The 9,465-nt window shown below is 55.7% G+C and overlaps 1 protein-coding gene across 1 annotated transcript; it reads right to left on the minus strand.

Annotated features, from left to right (window-relative positions):
- Positions 1–152: 152 nt before the first annotated feature.
- On the minus strand, positions 153–9,465 carry TAF1C (TATA-box binding protein associated factor, RNA polymerase I subunit C). The gene is made up of 15 exons (XM_066349243.1): positions 9,387–9,465; positions 6,934–7,072; positions 5,789–5,870; positions 5,484–5,581; positions 5,321–5,410; positions 5,157–5,230; positions 4,291–4,529; positions 4,036–4,152; positions 3,842–3,959; positions 3,683–3,754; positions 3,379–3,514; positions 3,060–3,203; positions 1,989–2,163; positions 1,764–1,901; positions 153–1,685 (listed from the first exon to the last, which is right to left on the minus strand). The coding sequence occupies exons 1-15, from the start codon at positions 9,449–9,451 to the stop codon at positions 736–738; spliced, it is 2,637 nt and encodes an 878-aa protein (XP_066205340.1). The 5' UTR covers positions 9,452–9,465; the 3' UTR covers positions 153–735.

The following is a 9,465-nucleotide window of genomic DNA, read 5'->3' on the forward strand; positions in this document are numbered from 1 at the left end:
TCCTTGCTCCACGTGTGACGAGGCATCTAAAACAGACCCTGGTGTCCTGGGAAATGTCAGGTGGGTGTTCTCCTCCCAGGAGAGCCGTCTGAGAAAGTGAACTTTCCGCATTAGACATCACAAGCTATGTAAGTGGACATCTCCCACCCAGTCTTAAAACTTTTATCATTCAAAACCACACTCAGGTGACAAGTTTATTCAATCCCTAAAGGTGGGTCCAAACTGTCTCCTACAAAATGTCAAATCATGGTAGAATTTGCTTAACACACACAAACTAGCCCCAGAAGCTGCCGATGCCCACCGGACACCGCCACACCGGCAGCTGCTCAGTGTCTCGTCCCACTGTCACCAACCACAGTAGGGGCTGGCACTGTTACCCTGTCACCGGGGGACACAGGGAAACACCCTGCCTGAGTGAAGCCCCTACTTCAAGCATAGCACTGCCTGCTGGAGGGAACCCTAATGACACACCTTCAAGACAGAACCACTGGAGCCTTGTCAACCTGCCTTTGGGAGTGTCTTCAGGCAGAAGAAACCCCAGGAGAAACACTTGTTCCTATTCCTCCAGCATGGCTGACATCATTTCCGAATGTCTCCCAGTCACTGCGGCCTTCAGGAGCCGGAGAAGTCTGTACCCTGAGACTGGTCCCTCTCCATGCCCTGAGTTTTAGTCACAGAAGTCACAGCTGGTCCAGGACAAGGCTCCCCAGAGTGGGGGAGCAGCTTCCTGGGCGCTCAGAAGCCCATGCGGGGCTTCTTTCGGTGCAGCCGAGGGCCAGAGGGGGTGGCCCGGATGCTGGAGGTCTGTGAAGATGGCACAGCGGTACTGCCCAGGGTGTCCCTTTGGCATGGCAGTTCAGCTGTGCCATCCAGAAGGGTCCGCTGCCTGGAGGTGGTGGCCCGGTTGCTGGAGGTCTGGGAGGGGGGTGCAGAGGCACCTTCTGGGGTGTCCCCTTGAAGAGGTTGCTTGGCCATACAGTCCCGGAGGGTCTGCTGCTGCTCTGAGGGAACGTCACAGGCTGACGGATCCTGGGTCAACTCTTGGGAGGGCAAGGTCACTTGGGACTGAGGCGTGGACACAGGGAACCTCCGGTCTGGGCTGTGAGGGGGGCTGGTGGCACCTGAGAGGTCCAGGTGGCCACTGAGCGAGGAGAAGGTACTGGACAGCTGCGTCCGACGCTTAGGCCGCTTGCGTGCTTTCTGGGGCCCGGAGCTCCGGCCCAGCCGCCGCTCCCACCAGGCAGCCGCGGGCCCTTCCCAGGCCGCTTCCAACCGCTCACTGAGCTCATCCTTGGGGCCCGGCTCGGGGGCCGGGGGTGGCTCTGCTGTGGGGAACAAGCCCAGGTCCCTCTGCTGCAGTACACGCCCTGTGGCCATGGCCGCCCGGAGACCCTCTGGCACCTTCCCCTCCACCTTCTGCTGCTCCTTGAAGCCCAGCAGATGACGGTGGGAAAAAGTGGGTGCGGTCCACACAGGGGGAGCCGGTGGCACCTCCAGCAGGGCCTTCAGCCACCTGCGGCAGCAAGCAGTGGCCCGAGGGCTCCAGGAAACCGTGGGGGCAGAAAAGTTGGGCTCGGGGTCTTCCCGGAGGTGGAGGCGCTGGTGGAAGATGTCTCCAGCTGCTGAGAGCTGGAAGAGCCACAGGACTGGTGCGGAGTCAGAGGGCGCGATGGTGGTGGCCAGACCTGGAGACAAGAGTGATGATGACCTCGTGGCCTCATGGGGGTGCGGCCCCCCAAACTCACTCCCTCATCCCAGCACACCTATGCTTGGTGCTTGTAGACGTTCCTCCAGCTGCCACTGACTCTTGGGTTCCAGCAGGGGGAATGCGGAGAGAGAGTCACTCCTGGGAGGGAGAGACTGAGGGGGCCCTGCCATCCGGGGCATGGAGACCCCTTCCCCTGGAGGAAGGACAGACAGCTGAGGTCCGGGCCAGGCTCCAGCCCCACCCATCCTCTGCACGCTTCTGGCCCTCACCGGACCCTCACCTGTGATGTGCAGCAGCCGCAGCTGCCCACCCCAGCCTCCGAGGATCAGCGGCCTCGGGCAGCCAGGGCGGGGGGAAGGCAGCAGCTGGGCCAGCAGAGGAGCAGAAGGGAGGCCGTGGTCCCACTTCAGCATGGGAACCAAGGGGAGACGTTCATCCACCAGGTAGAGCGAGAACTGGGGCCCCAGGAGAAACAAGACAGAAGGGATGAGACTGAGACAGGGAAGAATGGTCGGATGAGAAATGTCTGTCTGGGGGGCCCCACACGGACCCAGGATGAGTGGAAACCCCGAGTGGTCACACACTCCGTGACCGGCCCTGACCACCTCTCCACCTTCACATACCCAGTCCGCACAGGAGGCGTTTCCCGAGCGGGCAGCACCATCCCTCATCCTGACAGGGATCTCAGGAGAGGTGCGAAGTCTTACCTCATAGAACCCCACCTGGCTTTCACTCAGCCTCTACTGCAGTGGTTCTCAACCTTTCTAAGCCGTGACCCCGCAATACAGTTCCTCATGTTGCGGTGACCCCAAACCAAAAAATAATTTTGGTGGCTACTTCATAACTGTAATTTTGCTGCAGTTATGATTCGGAATGTAAATACCTGATATGCATTATGCATTTTCCGATAGCTTTAGGAGCTCCCGCCAGGGTCGCGACCCACAGGTTGAGAACCGCTGCTCTACTGGCTCACCAGACCCTGGAATCTATGCTTGAGACACACTAACATTCTGGGGACTTGGGGGGGGGGGGCAAAGGAGGAAGGGCAGACCGTCGGGAACCCTTAGACCTCCTCCCTTTCCTGAGCACACAGGGAAGTGTCCAGATATGCAAAGACTGCTCCCCACCCCAAGCCTGTCCTCCTTACCTGGTCCATCCCCACTGGCACCTTAAAGCCCTGCTCAGCTGGCACCCCTGCGCAGCTGTTCCCACCTGCCTGCTGGCATGTTTCAGCCACAGACTCATCACGGTTTTGTGATTCTTATTTCTCCTGCAGTTACTTGTCCCAGGACCCTCTCTAGTAACCGGCTGAGACAGTGCACAGGGGCAGGAGGGGGAAGGTGTCACTCACCTGGGTACAGACGAGATGCAGTGTGGGCTGCAGAGAACCAGGGCTGCCCTCCCCCAGGTACTGGGTTAGCAGGACACGCTCCCCTTTCTGGCACGACGCTTCCGCACCCACGCGGAAAAGCAGCAAACCACAGCCTGGTGGGCCCTGCGGGAGCAAGCCAGGTCGGCCCTCCACAGACAGGGGTCTGAGGTTCCACCAGTCTGTCGGAGTCCCTGGCCCTGTTGCTTTCCATGCCCTGGGGAAGGTCCCCACGCCAGTCACCACCCTGTGTATCTGTTCTGTCCCACTGCTGAGCGTGTGACAATCCCCCACGCCTCACCTGAGTGTCAATAATTTTCACTCCAGTGCGGTCACCCACAGTCAGCACCCGAGGGTGGGCAGTGAAGTCTGCCCAACGCCAGGGAGAAGGGTCTCGAAACACAAGGGTCTCAGGATCCTTGTAGATTTGCTGAAGCCTTGGGGAGACAGGGGAGCCGTGAGGGGGAAGATGAGCTAATGGGGGGTGGGGGGAAGACGCGGGGCAACCTGGCCCTGGGTCCAGGACACGCCGTGCGGGGAGTGCGGGCAGCAGTTCAGGGAGAGCTGTTGGTGGGGGCGGAGGGTTTTCGGGAAAGCGACATTACCTGCCCTGGGGTGTCCACAGACAGATGGCTCCTGAACGGCTGCACACAACCAGCTCCCCGGGCAGGTGAGGGCTACAGGGCATAAGCATAATTACTGCTGGGCCACCCCCTCCTCCCATGCCTAGCTCCTTGCCAACCAGCCCGATTCAGCCCCCTTACCTGAGGTTGATCCCTGTGGCCCCCTTCTCAACCTGCAGCACCTGGAGGGGGGCTGGCTGCCCCTGCTTCCCGACCTTCCACAGGGCACAGTGGTAGTCAGAGCGGACAGCCAGCAGAGCTGAGGAGGGGACGGAGAGGGTCAGGGTCAGGCAGCAGGTCAGTCAGCACGGGAGGAAGATATCTAAAGGCCTTACATTCTCCCTGCACAGTGCAGGTCACCACCTGCCGGACAGGTCCCCGGAGCTGGATGTGGCCAGGGTCCCCAAGGATCCGAGGGTTACCACTTGGGGTCAGACGGACCTTTTGGAAATCTGGGCCTCTCGCTAAGGATAAGTGCATGAGCTTTAGTCACTGCAGATCCCTCAACTTCCTGCCCTTCCCCGGACCTGCCCAGAGCACTTCCTCCACCAGCGGGAGCTGGCGGGGAGCCTGCCCGGGAGAAAGGATACACAGCCTGTCCAAGGCACCTCCTGCAGGGTAGATCAGCTGCCCAGCCGGGGGCGTCCTCCCAGGCAGCCAGGCCAACGCCCCTCCGGTGAAAGCATCGTCCAGGAGCAGCTGTTCCCACCGCATTGCCAGCTCCTCATGCAGCAGCTCCCCCAGGAGGTTCGACACCGACTCTCCCAGGACCGGGTCCCCTAGGATGGAGAACCGGCGCTGTCGGTGGCTGAAATAAGCCCAAGGACACCTGGGGACAAGAGAATGGCAGAAGGGTCAGGTTGTAGCAGTGATGAGGAGGACTGGATACCATCCCTAGGGAGGCCAGCTGTAGCAGACACCTTTTTAATCTACCTAGACTTTCTTCCTGTAGGAACTCCTTCCCCCCGCCCTGTTCCCATGCTCCCGAGGCAGTCACGTGACCTAGACCTGGACCCTCAAGTACTCCATCACCCTGACCAGTGACTGGCTCACAGATGGGCACGACACCCAGGCCAAGCCAGCAACACCCTTCCTGGGACTTCTGATGGTGCCTCACGAAGAGTCACTGGCTCTTTATTAGAATCATAAGCCATCTTGCTGCACTTGAAAACTGTCCAGGAATTAAGCCAAGCAGAGGCAAATGGATGAGAAAATAAAGAGACAGAACCCTATTTTAAACATTCTTTTAAAACTTGGATGCAGCCACGCCTGCAGCCCATGGATTTAAATCCCCTTAGGCTAATGGAGCTGGGAGTTCTGTCTGAGTACCACGGCTCATGACTGCACAGGGTGGGGAGCAACTGTGATGGAAACCTGGATCCAGCCCTGTCTGGCTCCTTCCACGCCCCACCACCAGCTAGGTCTGCCCGCCCGTCCTTTCTCACTAGCCACTTGCCCCCAGGGCTGGTGTCCACCGAGGTCCTGGAGTATCTTCTTCACACTGACCACTGTCTTCTTCTTAGAGTAGCTCTGCGTGGAAAGGCCTTGTCAAGCTTGCACGCCCGCAGGCTCACCCTGGTGTGAAATGGGAGTCCCTCTCCTGGTTGACCAGTTACTCACCCGTGCTCCTTCCAGCTTGAAGTTCTCCAGCATCAGTCTCCCCAGGGGTGCAAAGGCTATGTCCCCATGGTCCCACAGGAACCGGCTGAACTGTGGAAGAAGAGGACACCAGGTCAATAAACGGCCCCACTCACATAGCACTGTCCACGGTGGGGCCACTCACCTGTTCAGTAACATCCAGCACAGCTTTGGGCTGTCTCCTGAACTTGGGAACTCCCCGGAAAAGCAGGTCCTCGGCAGTCAGGCCAGGGTCCCAGGGATCTGAGGGAAGAGTGAGGTTGGGGAAGGGGTCTGTCCTGGGGACCAGGAAGGGGCCAGTCATGTCCCACGTGACTGGAGGTAGCCAATAACAATGGGGGTGGAGGGCATCAGCAGGGAGAGGAAAGATCTTAGGGAAGGGGAGGGGTGAAGGAGAGAAGCAACAGGGGAGCAGCTTGGGAGGGGGACCCCAAAGACCAAAACCCTTACCAGGACCAGGAGGCAGCAAGGGAAGGGGCCCAGGGGTGTCCGGCTCCCAGAACAGGCCCTTGGCCAAGTGTGACGCCCCAGGCTACGGAAACACAAGCATGACCACAACATAACAATGAGCACACTTCCAAGACAGGCACTGTCACTAGCACTTGTCTTTTATTAATGCATTCAGTCCTCACAAGGAGCCTGCCCAGTTGGTACGATGATCATCATTTTACTCATGAAAACATGGAGGCACTTGTCCCAGGTAACAGCCAGTAAAGAGAGGGACTGGGTGTGAACCCCAAGAGCCTGACTCCAGCCTGTGCTTTTGACCTCCAGGCTGTAATGGCTCTCAAGGGAACCCCTTCACCCTTACCGGCTGACCCAAATCCTGCCAGATTCTTATTTCTATTCAGGACATCTCATGGTCACTTACTTGGGGTACCCACAGGCCACTCTACTCCGCCTGCTGCAGGGCTGGGGATGGCTCGGCTCAAACATGTAGGAGATGGAAGGGTTGGCAAGCCAGGCTCCCTGAGGGGACTTATCTAACTTTTCAGTCCTTCCTTGTCAAGGAATCCCCACTGCTCCCTCCCTGGTCCCCACCATCTCTTTTAATTTCCTCACCCACTTATCTCTGCCTGGAGTAATACTTAGCTAGCCTGTCTCCAAGTAGCAGGCAGCTGGCTTAGGCTTCCAGGGAAAGAGCCGGCATCCTGTCCCAGGAAGTCTCGTCTCTCCTCTCCTCTCCTCCCCGCCTCACCCTAATGTGATGTTTCGGCATACTTTTGGCTTCACTCAAAGTTACTATCACACTTTGTAATGATTTTGCCTTTGGACTGTTCACTTGTCTATTCTCACTCAATCAAACTCTAAGTTCCCCAGGACTTATTCACACTGGAGTCCCAGGACCAATGAGGTATCTGGCTGTTCAGTGAGTCTGGGGAGAGAGGTAAGAAAAAGCAAGCCAACAGCTGGCACTCAGTAAACCCTCTGTGGATGGTAGGTTGTCCCATGGACCCCAAACAAAGAAGGAGATTCTGGTTCAGCCTGTGTCTTAGCAGATGCACCACTCTGTACTCCTGCCAACTGGTATAAATGCTCGAAACAAGGGAAGGTACCCACTCCAGAGCTGCCAGGACTCTCCCCGCCATCCTCACCTTGGAGTTCTGGGGCAGGGACTCTGGCAGGGTCAATGCATCTCTCCAGCTGCACGTGAAGGACACGTCTGGGACATTGCTCACACCGAGAGGACCAGTCATAAACAATGTGGGGCGGAGGGAGCTGGGGAAGTCCATCCTGGGAAACGAGAACCACTCGTCACACTGGTCTTCTCAAAGGTCTGAATGTGACCAACAGCCTCCAAGGTTCCTGGGAGACTGAAAAGTATCCTCAAAGGAGTATACTTTCTTCGGGGAAGCAGTTAACAAAGAACAAATGAGTATGTAGCCTACCACCAGATAATAAGTGCTACATTGAAACTAACTAACCAACCATAATGGACAGGATGGCTATGGGTCCAGGGTGTGGTTTTAGCAATAGTAGTAGCTAGGGAAAGCCCCACGGAAAAGGTAGCATTTGGCACAGCCTGAACCTCACGAGGGAGAGAACCACAGACAACTGGGAAGAGGCTTCCTGACAAATGAATAGCAAGTGCAAAAGTCCTGGGACAGGAAGTGTATGAGAAACAACCAGGAGGCCATAGAATGAACAAGGAGAGTGGTAGGGGATAAAGTTAGGTGGCAAGGAATCAGCTTCAATCATTACTCTTAGGTATTATAATTACATATTTGTAGACTACACATGCCCCATATTCTAGGCTGTACTCTCAATACTAAACTCAAGTTCCCCAAAGCCAGGGACTGAATCTTATTTGTCTGCGAAGTATAGTACCTTCCAGAAAATGTACTGTGTTTAATAAAAATAAATTTAGCAAAAGGGCTTTATTAAATACAAAGTGCTCTAAAACTATAAGTAGCCACATCATCCCTTTTTCTTTATTAACAGTAAAAATAACAGCAGGGCTCACTTACTGAGTGCAGACTCCTGACAGACATGGTGCTACGTGTTTTATTCTTCTGTTCTCCCTATTTTGGAGTTCAGGAAACTGAGGCTCAGGAAAGAGCCACTTGCCCAAGGCCAACAGCTTGATTCGCCCTCTCCACCCCCCATCCAATTCGAAGTCCAACTTCTGCACCACTCCTCTCCTGTGTACCCGAAAGCAAGCAAAGGCACCAGGGTCTTAGTAAGCACAAATCTTTCCCCTTGGAACTGCCATTGCATTTTATCAGTTTATTCTGTAAGCTCTGTACATTCCCGTACCCTCATGACTGTGCAAAATACCCATCACCCAGTGAATGCCAGTAAATACTTGTTAAGTGAATGAATATGCTTCTCTGGCATGTCAGCCTCACTTGAACTGTGGCTTTTATGTATAGTCTTATTTCTTCCACTACACTGCAAGCTGTCTGAGGGCCATTCTGAGTTACTGGTGTCTGGCTGCTGCAGTCATTCTCTTTTCCATAACCAGAGAGGACAGTGGAAGGAATCGAGGAGGCGCTTAGTGAGTCTTTGTGAAAAAAACACTTGCTTCCATAGGAATGATTGTACTGATGCAAATTGAGCAATCAAGCCTCCTAAAGGTGGCTGCATCCCTGCTAAAACAGCACACAAGTTTCTAGCTCATCTCTAGTTCCTGGGCTCCAATCACACTGACCCCTCTCTAGGTTCTTCCTCACCATGCATTTTTTCATCAAGGGGCCTCTGCACACTCTCTGTTTCAAATGAGTACAAGTGCCGTTGCTACCCACCTACAAAATCCTACTCATTCTTCAGATTTCAAGTCAGAAAGCCTCTCTCAATTCCCCCAACTCTATCCTCCCACAACACCCTGGATGCTTTCTCCAGAACACCCATGCAACCTGTAACTACATATTTAAAGATAAAACTGTTTGATTAAAAGCTGCTCTAATAGTCCTCATGGGAAAGGGACTTTGTTTAGCCCCAGTGCCTGGGTATTTGCTACATGGTATAACAGTACAAGTACGCTGAAAAAACAAATCCAGGAATAAATGAACGAGAGGAGAAAGGAACCTAAGAGCCTCAAACAAACCGAGGCAGCCTGAGAGCGCTGGTGGAACCTACGACCTCAGAAAGGCCCCTAGACAAGGCAGCCTCAACTTCCCAAGCTCACCCATGGCTCTTCGGGTCCCTTCAGACCTGCAAGGCTGCACTACTGCCATGCGCGACACGGCAAAAAGTGAGCCTGTCACACGGGCTGCGTGAGGGGCTCGGGACCCTCTTCCCACACACCTACTCAGCCACATCTTCCCTAGCCCCCCTCTTCCCTCCCACTCCACCTCCAGGTCCTAAAATAACAACGGCAGAGGACTCTCATCAAGCGCTGTCCCACCAGACAGCTGCTTCCACGCTTTACATGTGTAGGATCCTCACCACTCCACGAGCTACAGGCTAATAACCCACTTTGCAGATGCCCCAAAGCCACGCAGCTTGGGGCCGGTGGACCCCCGCAGAGGGCGGACTCGAGCTCTCCTCCCGGGCCCTCTCTCTGCGGTCCCGGCAGCGCGCGCACTTACGTACCTGGGAAACAGACCTCCGCGTGACGCTCGCCCGACCCTGGCGACACGAAGGCTCCAGAAAGCGGCACCCTACCTCCATCAACCCACGCTGCA

This window comes from Saccopteryx leptura, chromosome 9 (genome assembly GCF_036850995.1).
Source record: "Saccopteryx leptura isolate mSacLep1 chromosome 9, mSacLep1_pri_phased_curated, whole genome shotgun sequence".
Classification (NCBI taxonomy): Eukaryota; Metazoa; Chordata; class Mammalia; order Chiroptera; family Emballonuridae; genus Saccopteryx; species Saccopteryx leptura.